Raw genomic sequence first — 26,250 nt, 5'->3', positions numbered from 1 at the left:
CGAGGAAGCATCACAATCCACTAATGTGGAACGAGCAACCGAAAATCATACCATACAAGCCGAGGAGCTAGAGGAATATGTCATGGAATTTGAGTATGATGAGCTTGAAGAACAAGTCGAATATGCCACGAGGATGGAGTGCATAATGGAGATGGAGCATGTCCTTAATGAACCTTCAATGGTGAAAAGTGAGGTACAAACTTCAACTCTAAAGCCCCTTCCCTCAAATTTGAAATATGCTTACCTTGATGAATCTAAAACTAAACCCGTGATTGTTAATGAAAAACTGGATGAGAATCAATTGGAAAGTTTGCTTGATGTGTTAAAAGAACATGAAAAGGCTATAGGTTATAGTCTAGATGACCTTAAGGGGACAAGTCCCAATTTTTACATGCATAGAATTCATCTAGAAGAGAACCATAGGCCTACCATCCAAGCCCAAAGAAGACTAAACCCCAATGCAAGAATTTGGCAGGGGGAGGTTATGAAATTACTTGATGCGGGAATCATTTATCTTATATAGGATTCTTTGTCGGATTAGCCCCCTTTCAAGTGGTACCCAAGAAAGGAGGTACCACGGTGACAAATGATAAAACGACTAATACCCACAAGGAAGATCACCGGTTGGCGTATGTGTATTGACTATCGTAAATTTAATTCCGCAACAAGAAAGGATCATTTCCCCTACCATTCATTGACCAAATGCTTGAGAGTTTAGCCTCTAACAAATTCTTCCTTTCCCATGACGGGTACTGGAATACTTCCAAATCGATACACCCATTACCAACACAAGACAACTTTCACATGTCCCCTACGGTGCTTTGCATATAGGAGAATGCCCTTCGGGCTGCTCAATGCTTCATACTTTTCAAAGATGCATGATGAGTGTCTTCTCCGATTATCTAGAAACCATAATGGAAGTTTTCATGGACGATTTTACCATTTATGGAAAAGATTTTGACTCTTGCTTGCATAATCTTTCTCTTGTATTGCAAAAATGTGAAGATGTTAGCCTTGTCTTGAATTGGGAAAAGTGTCACTTTATGGTCAACGAAGGTATTGTTTTGGGTCATTTAATCTCGGAAAAGTGCTCGAAGTTGACAAGGCTAAAGTTGAGGTGATAGAGAAACTCCCACCTCCGAGTGAATGTTAGAGGAATGAGGAGCTTTCTTAGTCACGCGGGTTTCTATCGCTGTTTCATAAAAGATTTCTCAAAAATTGCGAAACCCCTCACTCAAATTTTGCTTAATGATGCCCAATTCCAATTCACTAATGAGTGTGTTGAAGCCTTTGATAGAATCAAGGAAGCACTTATCTGGACCAATCATCCAACCACCCAATTGTGAATTACCATTTGAGATCATGTGCGATGCGAGTAACTACGCTTTGATTGGAGCGGTTCTTGGCCAATGGGTAGGAAAGGCCTTGCATGCTATCTATTACATAAGAAAGACTCTTGATGCCACCCAAGTAAGTGTGATACTACGAGAAGAACTCCTTGCCATTGTTTATGTTTTAAACAAGTTTCGTTCCTATTTTCTTGGATCAAAAGTGATTGTTTTCTCGGATCATCGTGCTCTTAGACATCTCTTGATAAAGAAAGAAGCAAAACCAAGATTGTTGAGGTGGATTTTGCTACTCCAAGAATTTGATTTGGAAATAAGAGACAAGAATGGAGCCGAGAATGTGGTAGCGGATCACTTGTCAAGGATTCGATTCCATAGTGATGAGGGAGAGACACCGATCAATGACACTTTCCCCGATGATATCTTGATGGCCATCCATTCACAACTTGAGAGGCACACCACACCATGGTTTTCCGACTATGCCAATTACATTGTTGGAGGAGTTTTCCTCCAAACTTGAACTACAATCAAAGAAAGAGATTCTTGTTTGAAGTGAAGAGATACTTTTGGGATAATCCCAATCTTTACAAAGAATGTAGTGACGCACTCTACCGAAGATGCATACCCCAATGGAAAGTCCAAGGTGTCTTGGAGGGATGCCATTCATCACCTTATGGAGGACACCATGGAGCACGAAGAACTATTGCTAAAGTCCTTCAATCGGGCTTCTTTTGGCCTACCATGTTTGAAGATGCTAGAGAATTTATTCTCCATTGTGATCCATGCCAAAGAACCGGAACATTTTTGGAGAAATAAGATGCCTGACAACGAGGAATATTGGAGGTGAAATTTTTGATGTATGGGGAATTGACAAGGACCATTTGTATCATCTCGAGAAACAAGTACATTCATGTGGCCATTGATTATGTATCAAAGTGGTAGAAGCAATTGGTACTCAACGATGACGCCAAAACGGTTACTAAGCTTCTCAAGAAAATAATCTTTCCAAGATTCGGAGTCCCTATAGTCTCATTAGTGATGGAGGGACACATTTCCATGAAAAGAAGCTCACACTCTCTCTTGGAAAAATATGGTGTTAAACATAGAACCCCAGAGTTTAGATACCATCCTCAAACAAGTGGTCAAGTTGAAGTTTCAAATAGAGAAATAAAACAAATTCTTGAGAAGGTTGTTAACAAGACTCGTAAGGATTGGAGTATGAAGCTTAATGACACTCTTTGGGCTTATGGACAGCCTATAAGACTCCCGCAAGAGCCTCCCTTACAAGCTAGTCTATGGAAAGGCATGCCATTTGCCAATCAAGCTAGAATACAAAGCCTTTTGGGCAATCAAATCTCTCAACTTTGATCTCAAGTTAAGTGGTCAAAAGCGGATAATGCAAATTCAAGCGTTGGAGGAATTCCGACTACAATCCTACGAAAATGCAAAGATCTACAAGGAAAGGACAAAGTTACTTCATGACAAGAGAATCAAGCAAAAAGCCTTGTACAAGGGAGACAAGTCCTTCTATTTAACTCCGAGATATCGACTCTTTCCCGGGAAGTTAAATTCAAGATGGATGGGACCCTATGTGATCACCCCGAAGTGGGAAACATGGCGACTTTGAAATAAAGTCAAGATGGAAACAGTTCAAAGTCAACGGCCAAGGTTGAAACCATATTACGAAGGGCATTCATCGAAAGTAGAGGTCATCCGCCTCGAACCTCTCCCACCATGAAGAGACCATCAAAGAGAGAGTTTGGTTGAGTCCTCTCCAAACCACCACTTGTAAATATACAAACTCTTCTCACTTTTAGTTTTTTTTTTAACTATATTGCATTTATATTTAATTTCAATAAAGCATGATTTTTGACATGAGAGTTGGTGAGGGGTTGTTCTTGACTCTTTTGATGAATGAAGGATTTAGCAATTCAAGTGTGGAGAAGCACTCTTAATGAACGAAATGAGAAAGAAGAACAAAAAGGGAGGAAACCCCCACGGGGACCCGAGCCCGCGAGGAATGAAGACAATCGGGCGTGTCCCTCGCAAATCCGGGCGTCTCCGAGAGAATCGAGCGCCCGACTCTAACACGCCGTCTTGGGAATACTAAAATTGAAAAATTGGGTCATTTTAAAATCTGAAAGATTACAAAGAAGAAGCCCGTATCCGTCAAAATAAAAAAGCCGCTCGTCTCAAGAAAAATCTTCGCGTCTGGTCATTGGCAAAATTATCATTCCACACCGACTATGAATCGGCGTCCTGGAAGGATCCGCTCATCTCCAACAGATCCGCTCGTCTCTTGGAAGGATGCGCGCATCCGCACGGGTTAGAAAATCTAGACTGCATCGGCTATGGATCCGAGCATCCCGAGCTCGATCCGCCGCCTCTACTGCTCCTACGTTTTTCGAGCAAGAATCCGCCCGAGTCTCGGTACCACTGACCCACGCGTCTCCCTCCCGTGCTACTCTTCTATTTTCGACTTTTGCTTCCTTCAACCCACCACCCATGTTATGACACCTCATCCTTCCTTCCTCTATAAAACATAAAATCCCCTCCCCATGACTCAAATCACATCAAAAACACTCATTCACTCTCTTAATTAAAAACCTCCAAAACCTAGGGTTTCAGGAAGGATCTCAATCACAAAGAATATCTTCATCTTCAACAAGCCAAATTCCTAAATCTACCTTTAAGATGAGATCAAGAAGGTCCTTCCCTAGAGAAAGAAGAAGACCAAGAGTAATTGAAGCTCCTCACATCTCACCTCAACACATTGAGGAGAGAGCATGAAGAAATAGTTGATCTCTCAAGACTTAATGAGTTCTCCAACATAGAATTCGTCAATGATGTGCAAAGACTCGTCTTTCATCGTCTCCTCGGTAAGACATTCTTTCTACTAAGTTTATGTGCCATGACACATTGAGGAAACTAGGCATCTATCATCAAACCGAGGCACTTTTTGACTTATTTGGTCTATCAACTATGTTTCACATGCATGAACTCACTTATCGGTCTTTAGTTCTTGAATTCTTGAGCTTTCTAAAGATTTCTACCTTGAACAAGACAATTTATGTGGAGTTTAGACTAGAGAACACGACTCGAATGATGACTCTTGTGGAGTTTGCTAGTGTGTTGGAGTCTTGATGTATCGCCTACCCCGTACATCAAAGCCGCGGAATTATAAGATAGCACCTCTATGGCAAGCCATGACGGTCGATTTCTCTTTCATTAAGGAATGCCCGGCTTCTCGTATTCAAAACCCCATTATTCGCTTTACTTACCGATTTATCACCGGGCACTCTCTTGGCCCACCTTGATCCTTGCGATAGTGAATGAACTCGATCTTGTTTTTATGGAGTCCTACCTCAAGATACAAGGGAGGAGCGGTTATCACTTCAACGCCTCCTTAGTACTTCTTGAAAGATGGGCTAAGTTCCGGAATAGAGATGATGATGGTATGATCCACATTGTCAATGGGGGATTAATAACAAAGCTTGCAAAATTCTTCAACCCCAATTTCAACAACAACAATACTTATACATCTCTTCTGGGCAACACCAAGATCGATGAAATGTGGATCCTCCGAAAACACCATTGTATAGCCCTTGAAGGCTATGAGAAAAGGATTAAGTGGATAACCAAGGAAGAACCCCATCTATCTTCCAATGGAAGGCTTAACAAGGATATCACCTCGAAAGGGGTCCTCTCTCTGGTACCATCCTACCTCATCCCAACAAATGCAACCCAAGCAAACCAAACCCCACCTCCAACTCAACCTCAACAACATGAACCTCAAACAAATGACAAAGAGAAAGTTGTTATCCCGCCTTACCCATTTCCATATCAACCGTACAATCACCCAAATCCCTTCATTCTCCCGAGAGACGACTTTGTCACGGGTCTACTTCAAGACATGCACCAAAAGCAATATGATGCAAGGGTAGACAATTACTTTGCTCTCTATCCATAATTTCACCGGTTGGCCCACCAAGGGCATATTGCGAGGAGGGAATGCTTCCCTCTTTGGCACAAATGGATATCCTTTTTCCGAACTCGGAACATGCCTATGGTGGAACACATGGAGTAGGAGAAGAAGGAGGGTCAAGTGGCGGTGATACGGTGGAGGTTAATAATGAGGGGGACGAATTCATGGACTTTTATGAGAGTGATGAAGTGCAAGAGCAAGAGGATAGTGATCTTGGAGGGGACGATGGTAACTATTGAAGATCTTCATGAGCTAGGTGGAGGGGGCATGAGGCACCCACCAAAGCCAAAGTGAAATTTTTCTTTTCCCTCTCATTCATTTTTCTTGACAAGAATTTCATGCTTTGTTAACTTATTTTACAATTGATTGTTTCATTTTAGTGGTGTCCTTGTAAAAGTGAAGGACTATTATTTCACCTTGGCAACATCTAGGTGATGACAAAATAATTGTTTCCAATTGTGAAAATCCAAAATGACAAACTAGTTTCATGCATTGCATTTTTGTGCATGAACTCCCCCATTTTTACACTAGCAATAGTGTCTTACTTGGTTTGGGGAAGTTTAAGCACAAGCATTGGGAGTCTATTCAAATTGTGCTCTCCAACCAATAAATTCATGCATCATATAGTGTAGTAAAGAATGCATCACTTGTGTATATGTAGTTTGCATTTTAGTGTAGAAATCATGCATTCTCACATTAGCTTGCATAATTTCCTATCGTATTGGCCATGACACGTATGTCGCGTGCCAAAAAATACGAACTGGCTCTAACTAATATAGCTAGGGAAGTCGGGTCAAATCCACAGAGAGGTAGGAAATTGTCTTCTTAATCTAAGTTCGTCAAGGTAACCAAATTGGGGGGGGGGGGGGTTTAAATGTGAAATTCTAAACTAACAGAATGAGGGAAAGAGAATAAAAGAAAGGAATTAAATGACAGAGAAAACAGCTAAGACAAACGTTTCACCATAATCATTCAAATCAAGTAATCTAGGTCTCGTGTCAATGCAAATACGGTCAAGGAGCGGTGAATATCTCCTTTCGGTCTCACCCGCCCCTAAAAGCGTAAATAGCTTAGCTTTCGCCCTCACTACAATACCCTATTGTTCGCTACTAGTCTCGCCTTTTCCAACCTTTCGGTCCCAGGTCAAGGATCACTAAGAAATAAATGCGGAGGCTTACGTGACTCAATTAGACGGATACGCTTAATTGTAGCATTTAACCAACAAAGACTATACTAGCATTAACCCAATAAATCGATTATTATTCCCTCATGATTATGGATCCCCTATAGTCTTAGCATAAGGGAATTAGCTACTCATTACCATTGAATTAACAATAATGATAAATAGATAATTGGAATTAAACATTATAACAAACTAATAAAGATCGAATTAAAGCAATTATTACGATAACAATAAAGAGAGAAGAATTCAAAGCAGTAAATATGATTAAGGATAAAAGAAGAATAATAATACCAATCGCAAATCCGAATCCAAGTAGCAAAATATAGAAGAAAGACAAAAATCCAAGTAACAGTATCAAGAACTAGAGTAAAAATGAATGTCCCGTGCAAGAGCAGAGCCCCGAACGTAGTCCCTCTCTCTTTCTTATACGAAAAATCCATCCTAAAACCTAATCTATGGACTAATTACAAAAGCCCATAAAATGATTAGGCGGAACTTAACTAAGGCAGGAAAAACCACTCGATCGAGTAGAAATAAACTACTCGATCGAGCAAACCAACACCAAACCACTCGATCGAGTGGAAATAAACCACTCGATCGAACACTTCTTGCAAAATCTCCTCGATTGACTCCTTAAACTACTCGATCGATCAATCTTGAGTATATAAAGCATTCGATCGAGTAGAAAACTACTCGATCGAGCTATATAGGCACGCTAGACTTTGAAATGCCTTCCGAAACCAGCTCACGCGTCTCCAAAATGTTAGACTCCAAGCTCCTGCTCCTTATTCTCCATGAATGCATGCAATTGGGACAAATTAGGCTCGATTTAACTCCTCTTTGGTTAATTTCTGCAAATTACATAAAACGAACCAAAGTAGGATATTCGGGGCATTTGTAGCTAGATGCTACATAAATAGTACAGAAATGCGTGTAAAAATGAGGTAAAACCTTATATAAAAGACATGCATCAAATCTCCCCAAACCAAACCTTTGCTTGTCCCCAAGCAAATTATGAATGCAACTAAGAAATAACAAGGCAGGACCAACGCATCAGCTAGTTATCCACTAAAACCAATTTAATGCAATAACTGACAAAGTGGCAAATGAGAAGTGAAAACGAGTTAAATCTATGTTTCAAACTTACTGAACCGCCGACCTTGCAAGATTCAAAAGATATCGGACTCTCACGGGTCGCTCTTCACTCAAAATTAGGCACAAGGTAAGTATGTATGTGAAAGATAGAAAGAAGTAGAGACACTCACCTAACTCGACCTATAAGAACATGCATGCAATTAACATGAATAAAGTCTCTACAATCTGGCACATATGCATTCCAACCATACTAATGACCAAGACACATGCCGAGGACTTACATTTGGGTAAGTGAGGTAATGGGTAAGAAGGGCTAAGATGAATTTGGATATGTGGAGTTAATAGCCCGGCTAGCAAACAACGAATCCAAATATAAATCGCATCCCACTTCGTACTAATATAACAAGATGGAACGGTGCAAAAATTTATGCACTAAACTCACAAAACACCAAGAATCGTCAACTCCCCATAAGATATAAATAAGACATGGGAGTGTGAATCATTATACAATTCTCATTTTTTTTCTTTCTTCACATATGATTTTTCTTTCTTTTTTTTCTTTTCCGTTATTTTTTTTTTCTTTCGTTCTTTTTTTTTTTTTCAACAATTCAACATTCTTTTATCTTTCCCTTCAATTCTTCCACCATCTTCCAAATCGATAAAATAACCATATTGCAATAAAACATTCCAACAACTACTCGTCACTAGCTCAGATAGGGTAGGAAGTATTATAGAAAGTAGTTAATAGGACAAAAAGGCAATTTGGCTATGTGGGGCTCATGGGTAGAATGAAATAAAGGGAATTGCCTCTCCTAACATGTGTCACCATCCACAGACCAAATGCATACAGGTATTAAGAAGACTAGACTCATGCTTATGCAAATTGATGTGACATACCTTAAAGAGAGTACTACTCACATCCTAAAATGAAACCTGGTCATGGATGTCACCATTTATAAAGCTCTAACCTCAGAATGTAATGTAGCTTGCCGATATAATGAATCAAGTCTATTCGTTCGTATAAGAAAGAAACAAAAACTCGTAGATTATGCACCTAATCATGCCAACTAAATGTCAAGAATATGCAAGGCTCAAGTAAGGGTTCAATGTAGCGTCAATGTTCAAACGTTCCGACTCAAATTAAACGTGAATTTCTTGAATTTTGAAATTTTCCTAATTTTTTTGAATTTTATGACTTTTTTGAATTAATTAAACAACAATGCATGCAACAATAATTAAACGTGTAAGTGAAAATGCAAGAAAACATGCAGACAGACTTAGATATGGATGCATACCTCCCCAAACCAAACCGTACAATGCCCTCATTGTACCAAAAATAGGGAAAGAAATGCAAACTAAAGAGAAAAGGAGAAGTGGAGTCGGAAAACTTACAAAACGTCATAAGGAGGGACCTCCCAAACCGACCATGAACATGGAGGTCAAAGAAAGTCAAGCAAAGAGCTCCATAGGCGTAAAGCAATGAAAATTGGAAAGATAATCGCCGATCGAGCACTTGGAACAAATCGATCGAGTGAATGAACGTGGAAGGACTCGATCGAGTGAAAAACCACTCGATCGAGTAAGCGTGATATTGACTTTGGTCGATCGAGGACAATTATCACTCGATCGAGTGAAAACTTCTCCAAAAAGTGCTTGATCGAGCATAAAACCACTCGATCGAGTACTTGATCCCGCAAAACACGTTCCAAAGCTAGAAAAGCATAAGGAGTTCGTAAACAAATCTAAAGTTCAAAGATAAAGCTAACGAAATAAAATGTTCAACAAAAGTACAATAAAAGTCAAACTTTGCCACCCGGAGAGCGCTGGTTTAAGAGGTCCCGCACGACCTTTCGGCATCAATTAATCAAGCGCGTCAAGTGTGTCGAAATACAAGACTTCAACACGATTGTCTGTTTCGTTACCTGCGTGGTAATGCTTCACATATTGGCCATTCACCTTGAACCTATGACCTTCGAATCTTGAGCTCCACGGATCCAAATTTGGTAACAAACCACACCGTATAAGGACCACTCCACCTGGACTTGACTTGCTGGGAATAATCTCAATCGGGCATTGAAAAGCAGCACCTTTTGCCCAACATGAAACTCACGAGGTAGGATTCTCTTGTCATGCCATCTCTTCGTCTTTTCTTTGTAAATGCGCGAGTATCATGGCATTAAGCCTAAACTCTTCTAACTCATCTAGCTGCAAAAAGACGATTCGATCACACAACTTAGGATCATAATTAAGCTCACGAATTGCCCACCAGGCCTTTCATTCCAATTCAACAGGTAAGTGACACGTTTTCCCATAAACTAGCCTATAAGGTGATGCACCAATTGGTGTCTTAAAGGCGGTTCTATAAGCCCATAATGTGTCATCTAGCTTAAGACTCAGTCCTTCCGTGATTTAGAAACTACCTTAGACAAGATCTCTTTCAACTCGCGATTAGAGACCTCTGCACTCCGCCACTAGTTTGGGATGATACCCCAAACCACGCCTGTTGGACACCAACTTTAAGCATTTAATTGAAGTTAGTTTCTTTTCTTTAAAATGCATTCCCCCATCCCTAATGACGACCCTAGGGACACCAAATCGGGGGAATATAATCTTTTTAAACATCTTTATCACGGTCTTAGTATCACAATGGGGTGAGGCAATTGCCTCAACCCATTTTGACACATAGTCTACAGCCACTAAGATGTACCTGTTACCTTTACTGGATGGGAACGGTCCTTGGAAATCAATGCCCCAGACATCGAAAACCTCAACCTCTAAGATACCGTTCTATGGCATCTCATGTCTCTTTGAAATGTTCCCGATCGTTGGCAAGCATCGCAAGTGAAACAAAAGACTTAGCATCGACAAACAAAGAAGGCCAAAAAAAACCAGACTGAAGTACCTTAGCCACGGTGCGCGATGGGCCGTGGTGACCACCATATGAAGAGGAGTGACAGCCTTCCAGGACTATTTTGGTCTCCCAACTGCGAATACACCGTCTGTAGAGACCGCTCGCACATTCCTTAAACAAGTAAGGATCATCCCAAAATCTTGCTTAGCGTTATCTGAAAACGCTTCCTCTGCTGATGAGAAGGTCGGTGGCGCTTGCCACCGACAACGAAGATAGCTATATCTGCATACCAAGATTCTTGGTTAACAATAGACGATATAACAGCAATTAAAGTATCGTCTGGAAAAGAATCATCAATAGGTAGAGAATCTTCCCCTTCTTGTCGCATCGATCGCGACAAGTGATCGCCTACAACGTTCTCGGCTCCTTTCTTATCCTTAATCTGCAAATCAAACTCCTGAAGAAGGAGTATCCATCTCGATAGGCCGGTTTAGCCTCCTTCTTAGCAAAGAGATGCCTCAAAGCCGCATGGTCGGTAAAAACGTGGAAAGCCCGTCATATACATTTTTAGCGGAATTGATCGGACCACGAGTTAATAATGAGGAGAAAGTGGAAAGCCCACTCCCTCCTCCATGAGACCCGCGACGAGCAACAAAAGGAGAGGCTCCCTCTCCTTTTGACCTAAGCATTCATTTTACATGAAAATTAGGGTTTTGAAGAGCATTTTTCTCTGAAAACCTCGATCTCACATCGAATAACCTCACAATAGCTCTCTCGATATTGCAAGTCAATTAGAGAGTATTTCTAGCACAAGGGCATAGTCTCGGACGGTCTTGGGTGCAACGATTAGGAGGAAATCTCTCTTGATTTACTTCTTTTACGCCGCGCATCAAAGGACCCGAGGTTGATTCTTAATCTTTATCGTTTTTCTATTGTATTTCGTTTATGACCATATTTCACATGTTAAATTTACGTTATAATCCTTAAATTTAAAGGGTCTTATACGGATATTACCCACAAGTGGTATCAGAGCCAGGTTTGCACTACGATGAGATTTTTGCACCCGTAGTCATGCTGCGTTCCATTCGGATTATCTTAGCGATCGCCGCTTTTCATGACTATGAAATTTGGCAAATGGATGTGAAAACCGCCTTCTTAAACGGTTTTTGGAGGAAGAGTTGTACATGGTACAACCCGAAGGTTTCATCGATCCGAACATCCTAAGAAAGTGTGCAAGCTTAAGCGTTCCATTTATGGACTTAAGCAAGCATCTCGGAGTTGGAATCATCGCTTTGACCAAGTGATTAAAGAAAATGGATTTACTCGATCGGTCGAGGAACCATGTCTTTATATCAAGTCGAGTGGGAGCAAGATTGTCTTCCTAATACTGTATGTCGATGACATACTCCGATTGAAATGACATACCTCTCTTAACTTCGGTGAAAGTATGGTTGAAAAACCATTTCCGGATGAAAGATCTGGGAGAGGCACAAAGAATTCTAGGCATCCGTATCTATCGAGATAGATCACGGCGGATGTTATCTCTCGTCGAGAGTCTAACATAGACAAAGTCCTAGAGAGATTAAGCATGACTAACTCCAAGAAGGGGTTTCTTCCTATGGCTCCAGGGGGTGCATTTGAGCAAGTCTCGGTCACGGAGACAGGAGAGAAAGAGCGCATGACACGGATTCCTTATGCCTCGGCTATAGGATCAATCATGTATGCCATGATATGCACGCGTCCGGACGTGGCATATGCATTGAGTATGACAAGTCGATTCCAACAAAGATCCAGTGAATCACATTGGATGGTCACAAGAACATTCTTAAGTAACTACGGAGGACTAAAGATTGGGCATTGACTTATGGAGGCGAACAAAAGCTATGCGCAACCTAAGACTGCAGATGCTAGCTTCCAAACGGATCGTGATGACTCGAAATCTCGATCGGATTCGTTTTTACTCTTAATGGCGCTGCATCACCGGAAGAGTTCCAAACAAACATTACAATGATTCTACGACGAGTCCGAGTACTATGCCGCGTCCGAAGCTACAAAGGAAGCGATATGGATGCGTCAATTCTTACATGGACTATCTATAGTGCCTAGTTCGAATGACCCGATCACTATCTATTGCGACAATAGAGGTGCCATCTTCCAAGCTAAGGAGCCTAAGTCTAGCAACAAGTCTAGACATGTATAACGGAAAGCTCATCTAATCCGAGATTACGTGGAGCAAAAGGAAGTAGTGATAGAAAGATTGCTCTGATGATAACATAGGAGATCCTCTCACTAAACCATTACGACAAGATAAGCATGAAGGGCATGTTAATTCCATGGGAATTAAACGTGTTCCTAAGTTGTAGTACTCTTTTATGGATTAGATTCATTCTCTCTTGTACTCTATACGACATCATCGTTTTGATAATTTTTATATATTTTGTTTTTCATGTGGTTTTGTACGACAAATTTGAACACCACAAAGTGAACCCGAACAAACATAATATTTTTGGTCCTTAATTGCCCACGTGAGCTGATAACTCAAGGTAATTATTTTGTGACGTTGGTTGATGGTGGGTTCAACGAGCCATAAGTCAACAAAGGTTGGTGACCAATCACGAGGCGATTTATACGGATATCTCGTAGGACACAATTGTGACATCGACGTGGAGTCCTAAATGTTTTACAACATTCGGTGCCCGGTCGTGGATAGGACTTCCATGGTGATCCTAAGAGTCGATTCTTTAGACTATCGACTGTCTCTTGAGACTAAGGCCGATTTTGGGTGACTTTGGTTTCTTTCTCACGGTCATCCGTAGTAAGGGGGCCAAGTAGATTGTTTCTCGGTCATTTCATGCGTGCTTAGATCGGAAGGAGTTCGAGTTGAAGGAAATATTCAGCCTTTATCGTACTCGATATTTCTCGGGGCCACTCGAGGAGTCAGAATCGAAATGCATGGCCATGCTCGGATACGGATTCGTTTTATCGCTTAAGTTACTCTCTAGTCGGGAAACCACTGATACGAGATCGATTGTAAAAATACGACCTTTGCGGATCCGGATCTGCAAATTGTTTTACATTGAGTGGGAGAAATTTTAAATGAATATGAGAATCGGTTATCGCACATACACTTGTACGGACAAGTGGGAGTTTGTTGGAGCTTGTGTCCTCCGGTTAGTGCGGATAACGTCATTGCACATACACTTGTACGGACAAGTGGGAGCTTGTTGGGGCTGGTGTCCTTTACAATTAGTGCAAGGACTTATAAATCTCTAAAAGGATCAAAGGGTATACTTTTGTATCATAATCAGTTGATCCACGTTTATCAATAACGATTGGCTTGCTAGATAAGTTTGACGTTATTGTCATACAGATGGCGGTGATCAGCTGGTCCCTAAAAGTCACACCTATAGGATACGTTTGAGAGATATGACAAAGATGAAAATACAGGTCATGTTGATGCCAATTATGACTAACCATTAGTGGAGTTATTGACTAGTAATTAGTCAAACGCGATGTTGAGACAAATATTTAATACGGATTAAATAATATGGGCTAAGGCGAATTAAACAAATAATTCGTAAATTAAATATAAACGATTATATTTAATTAATGTATATTGAATTAATTATACAATATTGTCTTTGTCGGACATGTATTAATATTTAGACTAATCCGTGTTATTAGTCGATGTATTAATAACCGATAACCGATGACAGTTTATAATAAAACCCGTCATATACATTTTTAGCGGAATTGATCGGACCACGAGTTAATAATGAGGAGAAAGTGGAAAGCCCACTCCCTCCTCCATGAGACCCGCGGACCGAGGCAACAAAAGGAGAGGCTCCCTCTCCTTTTGACCTAAGCATTCATTTTACATGAAAATTAGGGTTTTGAAGAGCTTTTTCTCTCGAAAACCTCGATCTCACATCGAATAACCTCACAATAGCTCTCTCGATATTGCAAGTCAATTAGAGAGTATTTCTAGCACAAGGGCATAGTCTCGGGCGGTCTTGGGTGCAACGATTAGGAGGAAATCTCTGATTTCTTTCTTTACGCCGCGCATCAAAGGACCCGAGGTTGATTCTTAATCTTTATCGTTTTTCTATTGTATTTCGTTTATGACCATATTTCACATGTTAAATTTACGTTATAATCCTTAAATTTAAAGGGTCTTATACGGATATTACCCACAAGTGGTATCAGAGCCAGGTTTGCACTACGATGAGATTTTTGCACCCGTAGTCATGCTGCGTTCCATTCGGATTATCTTAGCGATCGCCGCTTTTCATGACTATGAAATTTGGCAAATGGATGTGAAAACCGCCTTCTTAAACGGTTTTTTGGAGGAAGAGTTGTACATGATACAACCCGAAGGTTTCATCGATCCGAACATCCTAAGAAAGTGTGCAAGCTTAAGCGTTCCATTTATGGACTTAAGCAAGCATCTCGGAGTTGGAATCATCGCTTCGACCAAGTGATTAAAGAAAATGGATTTACTCGATCGGTCGAGGAACCATGTCTTTATATCAAGTCGAGTGGGAGCAAGATTGTCTTCCTAATATTGTATGTCGATGACATACTCCTGATTGGAAATGACATACCTCTCTTAACTTCGGTGAAAGTATGGTTGAAAAACCATTTCCAGATGAAAGATCTGGGAGAGGCACAAAGAATTCTAGGCATCCGTATCTATCGAGATAGATCACGACGGATGTTATCTCTCGATCAGAGTCTAACATAGACAAAGTCCTAGAGAGATTCAAAGATGACTAACTCCAAGAAGGGGTTTCTTCCTATGGCTCCAGGGGTGCATTTGAGCAAGTCTCAGTCACCAGAGACACCGGAAGAGAAAGAGCGCATGACACGGATTCCTTATGCCTCGGCTATAGGATCAATCATGTATGCCATGATATGCACGCGTCCGGACGTGGCATATGCATTGAGTATGACAAGTCGATTCCAACAAAGATCCAGGTGAATCACATTGGATGGCTCACAAGAACATTCTTAAGTAACTACGGAGGACTAAAGATTGGGCATTGACTTATGGAGGCGAACAAAAGCTATGCGCAACCGGTTATGCAGATGCTAGCTTCCAAACGGATCGTGATGACTCGAAATCTCGATCTGATTCGTTTTTACTCTTAATGGCGCTGCATCACCGGAAGAGTTCCAAACAAATCACATACAGAGATTCTACATACGACCAGTCCGAGTACTATGCCGCGTCTGAAGCTACAAAGGAAGCGATATGGATGCGTCAATTCTTACATGGACTATCTATAGTGCCTAGTTCGAATGACCCGATCACTATCTATTGCGACAATAGAGGTGCCATCTTCCAAGCTAAGGAGCCTAAGTCTAGCAACAAGTCTAGACATGTATAACGGAAAGCTCATCTAATCCGAGATTACGTGGAGCAAAAGGAAGTAGTGATAGAAAAGATTGCTACAGATGATAACATAGCAGATCCTCTCACTAAACCATTACGACAAGATAAGCATGAAGGGCATGTTAATTCCATGGGAATTAAACGTGTTCCTAAGTTGTAGTACTCTTTTATGGATTAGATTCATTCTCTCTTGTACTCTATACGACATCATCGTTTTGATAATTTTTATATATTTTGTTTTTCATGTGGTTTTGTACGACAAATTTGAACACCACAAAGTGAACTGAACAAACATAATATTTTTGGTCCTTAATTGCCCACGTGAGCTGATAACTCAAGGTAATTATTTTGTGACGTTGGTTGATGGTGGGTTCAACGAGCCATAAGTCAACAGTTGACCACCAATCACGAGGCGATTTATACGGATATCTCGTAGGACACAATTGTGACATCGACGTGGAGTCCTAAATGTTTTACAACATTCGGTGCCCGGTCGTGGATAGGACTTCCATGGTGATCCTAAGAGTCGATTCTTTAGACTATCGACTGTCTCTTGAGACTAAGGCAGATTTTGGGTGACTTTGGTTTCTTTCTCACGGTCATCCGTAACAGGGGCCAAGTAGATTGTTTCGGTCATTTCATGTCGTGCTTAGATCGGAAGGAGTTCGAGTTGAAGGAAATATTCAGCCTTTATCGGTACTCGATATTTCTCGGGGCCACTCGAGGAGTCAGAATCGAAATGCATGGCCATGCTCGGATACGGATTCGTTTTATCGCTTAAGTTACTCTCTAGTCGGGAAACCACTCGGATACGGTCGATTGTAAAATACGACCTTTGCGGATCCGGATCCGCAAATTGTTTTACATTGAGTGGGAGAAATTTTAAATGAATATGAGAATCGGTTATCGCACATACACTTGTACGGACAAGTGGGAGTTTGTTGGAGCTGTGTCCTCCAGTTAGTGCGGATAACGTCATTGCACATACACTTGTACGGACAAGTGGGAGCTTGTTGGGGCTGGTGTCCTTTACAGTTAGTGCAAGGACTTATAAATCTCTAAAAGGATCAAAGGGTATACTTTTGTATCATAATCGATTGATCCACGTTTATCAATAACTATTGGCTTGCTAGATAAGTTTGACGTTATTGTCATACAGATGGCGGTGATCAACTGTCCCTAAAAGTCACACCTATAGGATACGTTTGAGAGATATGACAAAGATGAAAATACAAATATCATGTTGATGCCAATTATGACTAACCAGTTAGTCGGAGTTATTGACTAGTAATTAGTCAAACGCGATGTTGAGACAAATATTTAATACGGATTAAATATTATGGGCTAAGGCGAATTAAACAATTAATTCGTAAATTAAATATAAACGATTATATTTAATTAATGTATATTGAATTAATTATACAATATTGTCTTTGTCGGACATGTATTAATATTTAGACTAATCCGTGTTATTAGTCGATGTATTAATAACCGATAACCGATGACAGTTTATAATAAAACCCGTCATATACATTTTTAGCGGAATTGATCGGACCACGAGTTAATAATGAGGAGAAAGTGGAAAGCCCACTCCCTCCTCCATGAGACCAAGGATCGAGGCAACAAAAGGAGAGGCTCCCTCTCCTTTTGACCTAAGCATTCATTTTACATGAAAATTAGGGTTTTGAAGAGCTTTTTCTCCGAAAACCTCGATCTCACATCGAATAACCTCACAATAGCTCTCTCGATATTGCAAGTCAATTAGAGAGCATTTGTAGCACAAGGGCATAGTCTCCGACGGTCTTGGGTGCAACGATTAGGAGGAAATCTCTGTTGATTTACTTTCTTTACGCCGCGCATCAAAGGACCCGAGGTTGATTCTTAATCTTTATCGTTTTTCTATTGTATTTCGTTTATGACCATATTTCACATGTTAAATTTACGTTATAATCCTTAAATTTAAAGGGTCTTATACGGATATTACCCTACACTCGCATCACACATAATCTCAAACGGCAAGTCCCAGTCGGGAGGTCGATGATCGGCGCAGAGACTAAAGCCCGCTTTAACTGTTAAAAGCGAAAGACAATCATCGATAAACACAAAAGGGGCATCCTTAAATAGCAACTGTGTAAGTGGTTTAGCAATTTTGGAGAAATCCCTGATAAACCGGCGATAAAAGCCGGCGTGACCAAGGAAACTCCTCACCCCCTTAACATTAACAGGAGGTGGTAATTGCTGAATCACTTCCAACTTCGCTTTATCAACCTCTATTCCCCTATCATAAACTAAGTGCCCTAAGACAACTCCCTCGTTGACCATAAAGTGACACTTCTCCCGATTCAAAGACAAGATTAACCTCAATGCAAAACGCTAACACTTTCTCAAGGTTAGACAGACAGTTAGAAAAATCACTTCCATATACACCGAAATCGTCCCATAAAAACTTCCATGATAGACTCAATATACTCTGAAAATATCCCCATCATGCACCTTTGAAAGGTGGTAGGGGCATTACACAAACCAAAAGGCATCCTGCGATAAGCAAAAACGCCCTGAGGACAAGTGAATGTAGTCTTAGCTTGATCGTCTGGGTGGATAGGGATCTGAAAGAACCCTGAATACCCGTCTAAATAGCAGAAAAATTTATGAGAGGCTAACCTTTCTACCATTTGATAATTAAAAGGAAGGGGAAAGTGATCTTTCTTGGTGGCGGCATTCAGCTGTCTGTAATCTATACACATCCGCCAACCAGTCACTACTCGAGTAGGTATTAATTCATTCTTTTCATTCTTAAATACAGATTGTCCCTCCTTTCTTCTGGGACTACCCGACTGACTCACCCATTTGGAATTACCGACAGAACAAATAATACCTGCGTCTAGAAGCTTCATTACCTCACCATCACAACATCCTCGCATCTTCCGTTCACCTGGCGCACCTGTCTCGCAAGGTTTGTAATCTTCCTCCAGCTCTATCATGTGCATACAAACATCGGGACTAATCCCCTTGATATCGTCCAATGAATATCCCATTGCTTTCCTGTTTTTCTTAAGTACGGCTAACAAAGAAGTCAGCTGATCATCATTAAGCTTAGCACTAACAATGACTGGATATTGCTCTGTATCGTCCAAGAAAACATATTTAAGATGAGAAGGGAGAGGCTTACGTTCCGGTACCTTTACCTCAATGGAGAAAAGAGTGCTAATCATTTGTTCCACTTGCTCTCCCTCGCCTTCTAAAGTTCAGGCTCGTCTAAATCATCAACAAGCAAATCCAACACAAACATCATCGTCGCCTGGGCTATCTCGCACACTCATCAAAAGCATAAGAGCTTCTAGTGGGTCCTTCATAAAAGAACCCGACCAGAAGTCATAAATAGACTCGTCAATAATATCAACCAAATAGCAAGTATCCTCTATCATTGGTCGAGCCAAAGTACTAGGCAGACCAAAGTGATAGCGTCATCCCCTACCGCAAGAGTCAAACGCCCTTGTTCGACATCAATAATGTACCCACTGCATAAAGGAATGGTCTTCCTAAGATAATTTGGGTCTGGGTGTCCTCAGCTATATCTAAAACAATGAAATCTACTGGGATAAAGAGCTTGCCTATTTTCACAGGCACGTCCTCTAAGACACCTAAGGGCTTCCTAACAGATCTATCAGCCAGGTAGGGTAATGTTAGACACTTTAAAATGACTCATATTCAGTTTCTTGCAGACAGGAAGGGGCATGACACTAACACTGGCTCCTAAATCACAGAGAGCCTTATCAATAACCATGTTGCCTATAATAAAGGTAATAAAAAAGCTGCCCGGGTCTTTCATTTTAGGTGGACCCTTATTCAAAAGCAAATTGCTAGACTCTTCCATAAATGAAATCGTCTCAAATTCACTTAAATTTCTCTTACGCGTCACAATATCTTTCATAAATTTAGCGTAAGTAGGTACCGAGTAACAAGTTCGGAAAAAGGGACAAGATTACTGGAGGTTCTTCACAACGTCCACAAACTTACCGTCATCGTCGCCGATCTTTGCTTTGCGTCCTTCGACGGCCTGGAAAGGGTACCCTGGTAGCAACGAGTGGACCCGCAACTTTTCCTTTACCTTTATCAATGTGTGACGTCTCCACAGCAAAGGAAGATGACACTGTAGCGGCATTAGATAACAAAATAGGATCTCCGCCATTTAAAGTACTCGATCGAGCACTTATATCACTCGATCGACCATTCTCTTCTCCCCGTTTCACTCGATCGACGGTTTCATCACTCGATCGAGTGATTTCTTCAAAGAAAGTTACTCGATCGAGTAAGTTTATCACTCGATCGACCAACATCAAATTGTACACTTCTCGATCGACCATTATTTTCACTCGATCGAGTGATGGGACTAATAAATACACTCGATCGAGTAGATAAATCACTCGATCGAGTGTCCGCATTGCACGCAAGTATTTCTTCCAAAACTCGTCTAAATCATCCTCCGGGTATCATCAGCTATCAAAACCCCGTCTTCTCGTTACTTTTTGGCCCTTCATAAGTAAAGCCAACTTGGAAATTCGTTGCACCAACTGAATTGCATGTCGGTAGAAGCTCGGCTTGGTCTTTCGCGAGTGTTAACTGCGCGACTTGTTTCCTCAATTCCGCTATGACCGTGTCTTTCCTATCGCACATGCTCATCACAAAGGATTTTAATTCAGCAACTTCTTCATTTGCAGAAGGAGAGACCGGCTGCGGTACTGGCGTAGAAGGGGTAGAGACATTCTTTATTTCTTCATACAACTGAGAAAAAGGAACTCCTTGCTTGTATTTCCGATAAGCAAGGGCACGCTCTACACTTGCCATGCATTCAATAGGGTCATGCCCTTCCTCGCCACATCTACCACATGGCTCTATATGCTCAGTAATCGTAGGCATCCTGGCAAATAGACTTACAAAGCAACGAACAATCTGCAAGACTAATCAAAACTTTGCAGAAATGAGATCAGCCTCAAGGAATAAATTCCTTGAGACGAGAGACAAACTTAATTAAAACAACAAAATTGCACCACCTCCCCGGCAACGGCGCCAAAATTTGATACCGTCGTCAGGTACCAAAAATAAATACCTAAGTTACTACTAACAGAAGTCAGCGGTAAGTAGGGTCGATCTCCACAGGGAGGCAAAAATGAGATTTATCTGTCTAATTTTAGTCTATGAGTAACGGGTCACAATGTGGGGGGTTTGAATACGATTTCTGACTAAACTAAGAGATTAAGGCAAGAGAGAAAGAATTAAGGGAAATTAACAGAAGGAGAAGGGAACTAGGATTTCGGTCATCAATAAACGCTACCAATTGCGGCTAAGGTCACGAGATCGGTCGATGTGTCGGTCTAAGGGGCAACGAATATCTCCTTTCGGTCTCAATTCGCCCTAAAATGTTATTAGCTTAACTTTCGCCCTCACTAAAGCATCCTATTGTTCACTGCAGGTCTCACCTATTCCAACCTTTTGGTCCAGGTCAAGGTTTACCAATATTAAAAGGCTAATTGTGTCGACTCCACTAGCAGGATACAGTTAAAGCAGCGATTATCAACATAGATTAAAACAACAACGACCAATCTATAAACTAATTAGCAATTAACATTAGTCTAATGAATCATCTAATCCTAGCAGAGTAATTAGCTAAACATGAATAAAAGAGAAAGAAGGAATAAGGGAAGAATAATAAACATTAAATAATTAAGGAGAAAAAGGGAGAGAAAGAGTTACAAAGAGAAATATCCGGAAATGAGAAAGTAATATTCAACAGAGGAAAAAGGAAAAAGTAACGTATGTGGTAAAATTCCAGAGGAGAAGCCCCTAAAACTGACGTCCTAACTTCCTATTTATAAGAAAATAGGAATTATTTAACCTAATGACGGAAATAAACTAAAAAGACCAAGCCCATAAGAGAATCCACTCGATCGAGTGATTTAAAACCACTCTGAAGAGTCTATGGATCCAAAATACTCAAGAGGGGGGGGGGGGGGGTGAATTGAGGATTTAAAACTTTTCAAAGCTTTTTCGATTATGCGTATGTAATTGATTATTTAAAGTTTATTGATTAAACTTTAACTAATCAACTAATGATTGTAAGCAAAGTAAACGAAAGAACAAAACAAGAAGAGACACACGGATTTTTGAAGTGGTTCAGTTTCACAAGTCGAAACCTACGTCCACTATTCTCGATTAATAAATTTAGTACCTTTCTACGGATTACAAATTTACTAACCCAACTCGTACAACTAACTCTAGCTGTAACTCAATGAGTACCGTTAAATACTCGAGTGACTAACTTACGCTAATAAGAAAGCACTAATGATTCTAACAAAGGTCCACGTTAATGAACAAGTTAAGAATTCAACTAAGCACTATTATCTTATAACGATAAATGAAGAACGAATGCACAAGTTTATAATTCACACGACCTTTTTTTTCGAAAATAAACAAAACGGTTTTCTTGCTTTAAAACACGGTTTTTGTTTTGTGAAAATATATGAAAGTTATGCTCAAATGTCTTAACTTTAATGATGTAAAGTATGGAGTATTTATAGTAAAAGAGGAGCAAGGGTTTCGGTTTACTACAACCCTAGATGCCGTGTGGTGTCTTACAAAGCAAGAAGGAATTAGGTTAAATCTTTCCTTAATTCTTTTCCAAGACTTGCCTTAATAAATAATATTTTCCTATCTTAACAACTCACCAATATCTTGGAGATTAGGAAAGATAATAAAAGGAGATAAAGAAATCTCTAACAAATATTATCCTAATACCTTAACCCTTATCCAAGTAAAGACTTATTGTGCAAGAAGGAAATTACTATTCACGTTTACTATTCACGCGGCACTATTCGCGGGTACTATTCACACAGCACTATTCATCCCTAATATTTTTATAAGATAGAAAGGAATAAATCAAATAATAAAGAGATAACAAATCTCTAACCAAATATTATTTTAAAGATTTAATCAATCTTTTCCTTCTATCTTTACAAAAATAATATCTTATAAGTTAGGAAAGAATAAATCAAAATAATATAAAAGAGATATTAAATCTCTATTCAAATATTATAAAGATTTACCTAAAACCCTAACTTGTGCAAAGAGTAACCATGTATGAGGAATAAACGACTCATAAGCCCAATCCTCTTTCACGAAAACCCTAGGTAAGATAAATTAGGTTTAGGGTTTTTTAGAGTATGTAGAAACTAGAAACCCTAATTAGCAAGATGCCTCAACTCATAAGTTGATTCAATCATAATTAATAATTATAAGCTAATAGTAAAATCATTCTCAATATAAAAATAAGCTCCCTTGTAAAATAAATACTTTTACTAAAACATTCAAAACGGTTTTCCAAAAACAATTTAAAAACTATTTTGTCGTGTGTTTTATACACTTCACATCTCAATGTTATAGTAGAAGAGCTATAACATTGAGCTCTTATATAAGTAATGTTATAGCTGTGAGGCCATAATTTTACCAGTAAGAAGTCCATTCTTACGTTACCATTACGAGATAATCACCTACACTATTCTAATCTTCGTTAGGAGATCTTCGAGTGTAGGCTACTTCATTATCCAAGCTTGATCAATCTTTAATTGAGCTTTATCTTCTCATGAATGCTTGAATAATTCTTCCATTATCTTGCAATACCTTGATCCGTAATTGAGGGCTTGATCATGACATAAACTTATCATACTTCCATCACAATTCCTTAATGCTTGCGATTAGTAAGTCCAATCTAAAAGACTAAACAAATAATTACGCGCAACGAGTATATAGAATATAAAGCACTCTTGACATCATCAAAACATAAACATATATACTATATGGTTCAACAAATTCCCCCTTTTTGATGATGTCAAGTCTCCTAAAATTGTGACTAAGTAAAAAGTTCCCCCTCAATATAATACCGTTATCTTTATAGATAAAGATCAACGCAAGATCAAGACAATTTTTCAAAACCGAAACTTTAAGGACTTTAAGAGACAATTGGTCTTGACAAGGAGCAAGCTTAGGCAAATTCTAAATCATGGTTATTTCTTCCCCCTCTTGACATCATCGAAAAGACGAGAACAGATATAAAACGACTAGAATGATATCAACCGAGGCAAGAAATATTAATCAAAGCACATATTATAGTATAAGAACGATTTCAACATAAGCAAGCTCTAAATATAGAGTGTGCAATACAAACCAAGATGAATAGAGATTTTGTAGGAGAGAAGAAAAATAGTCACTCACCTAACTACGACCTACAAAAGCATGCATGCAATCTAACATGATAGATTTCTCTACTAACCGTACATATACACTCCAACCAATCGAGGTCCAAAACACATGCCGAGGACTTACATATGAATGTGAGGTGAGGTAATTGGGTAAGAGGGGGCAAAATAATTTGGATATGTGGAGGTAAAAGCCAAGCTAGCACCGATCACAACCAAAAGTAACCATATTCCACTTTCTACCCCAACATGAAAGATGATACACCATGCCAAGTATGGCAAACACTCACTCACATCAACAAGTACTTCTCCTCAAGTAATATGAAAATGAATAAGAATAGGAGTAATAAGAGATTTTTGCCTTTCTATCTTTTATAGTATCATTTTTCTCCTTTTTTTTTCGTATATTTTTTTCATTTCATTTTTTTTTTTTTTTTTTTTTTTTAGTTCATGTTTTTCTTCCTTCCTTCCAATATTCATCACAACACCAACCAAATTGACTACAACAAAACTTCCAAAAATACCAACAAGACTAGCTTGACAAGGGTAGGCCATATGGAATGTAGTTGAATAAATGGGTCAAAACAAGGCAAATTTGGCTAATGTGAGGTTAGTAGGTAAAACGTAAAGGAAGGATCGCCTCTCCACATGTGTAACCACCACAAACCCGAGTGTATACAGGTAATAAGAGACAAATTTCATGCTTATGCAATTTGATGTTACATGCCATGTAAGGAGTACTACTCACATCCTAAATGAAACCAATCATGAATGTCATTGGTTTATGAAACTCTAAACCTTAGAATGTATATGTGATGAGCAAGAGTTATGGTTTGTATACAGCACAAAATATAATAGACTAGCAAACGGAATATTCTCATAAAATAATAAAATACTATATAAGAATGTACTTGCAACGGAAAATATGAACACAATCATATAATCTCATCTTAACTAGCCAGTCATACGGTTAGGAAATAATTATGATAGTTTAGGTGCCACCGATTAAACCAATTTCCAACCGTAAAGTCTCAAATCATTCTCTAGCTAATGATTTTGTCAAAATGTCTGCCCATTGTTTTTCAGTACTACAAAATTCAAGTTTTATATTCCCCTTCTCAACATGGTCTCTAATAAAATGGTGTCTTATTTCAATATGTTTGGTACGTGAATGTTGTGCGGGATTTTTAGAAATAATTATCGCACTAGTATTTTCACATAAAATAGGAATACATCCTACGTCAACACCATAATCACGTAATTGTTGCTTAAGCCATAAAAGTTGAGTACATACCAGTCCTGTAGCAATATATTCGGCTTCAGCAGTTGAGAGAGCAACCGAATTTTGTTTCTTCGAACCCCACGTGATGATACATGGTCCGATAAAGGTGGCGACACCCGACGTACTTTTCCTGTCTAGAGAACATCCTGCGTAGTCGGCATCTGAATAACCGACTAGGTCAAAATTGCATTCCATAGGATACCATAGGTATAAATTAGCCGTTCCAATCAAATAACGTAAGATCCGTTTTACTACGTCATATGCGATTCTTTGGGAGACGATTGATATCTCGCAAAACGCATACGCTAAACATAATATCGTGTCTACTTGCGGTCAAATATAACAGTGACCCAATCATCCCACGGTAAGTAGTTTCATCAACTGATTTACCGTTTTCATCCAATGTCAATTTCTTGTTCTCGACCATTGGAGTAGGCATAGCGTGTGAATTTTCCATCCCGAATTTCCGAATTAACTCTTTGATGTATTTCTGTTGATGGATCTTAATGCCTTCATCTCTGCTTGTTGTATTTGCGACCTAGGAAGAATTTCAATTCTCCCATCATACTCATCTCGAACTCGGAAGTCATCAACTCAGAAAAGTATTTGCATAGACTTCGGTTGGTCGATCCAAAGATGATATCATCGACGTGAACAACCAAAAGGTCGAACCCTCGCTTTTTAGAAATAGGGTTTTGTCGACGGATCCTCTACTAAATCCACTGTCAAGTAGAAACTTAGATAATCGATCATACCAAGCCCTAGGTGCTTGCTTCAATCCGTATAGGGCTTTATCTAATTTGAACACGTGATCCTCAAATTTCATATTCTTAAAACCAGGGGGTTGTTCAACGAAGACTTCTT

The 26,250-nt window shown here is 39.6% G+C and overlaps 1 protein-coding gene across 1 annotated transcript in view; it reads left to right on the top strand.

The window, feature by feature from the left end:
• Positions 1-5,378: 5,378 nt before the first annotated feature.
• The window catches only part of LOC141613813 (uncharacterized), a 37,002-nt gene continuing 16,130 nt past the window's right edge, over positions 5,379-26,250 (top strand). The window contains exon 1 of the mRNA XM_074432558.1: positions 5,379-5,559. Within this exon, the coding sequence (XP_074288659.1) occupies positions 5,379-5,559 (181 nt within the window). The remainder of the gene's footprint in view (positions 5,560-26,250) is intronic.

This window comes from Silene latifolia, chromosome 11 (genome assembly GCF_048544455.1).
Source record: "Silene latifolia isolate original U9 population chromosome 11, ASM4854445v1, whole genome shotgun sequence".
In the NCBI taxonomy this organism is placed as follows: domain Eukaryota; kingdom Viridiplantae; phylum Streptophyta; class Magnoliopsida; order Caryophyllales; family Caryophyllaceae; genus Silene; species Silene latifolia.
The sequence above is the reverse complement of the archived record's forward strand: the minus strand, read 5'-3'. Positions and strand labels throughout refer to the sequence as shown.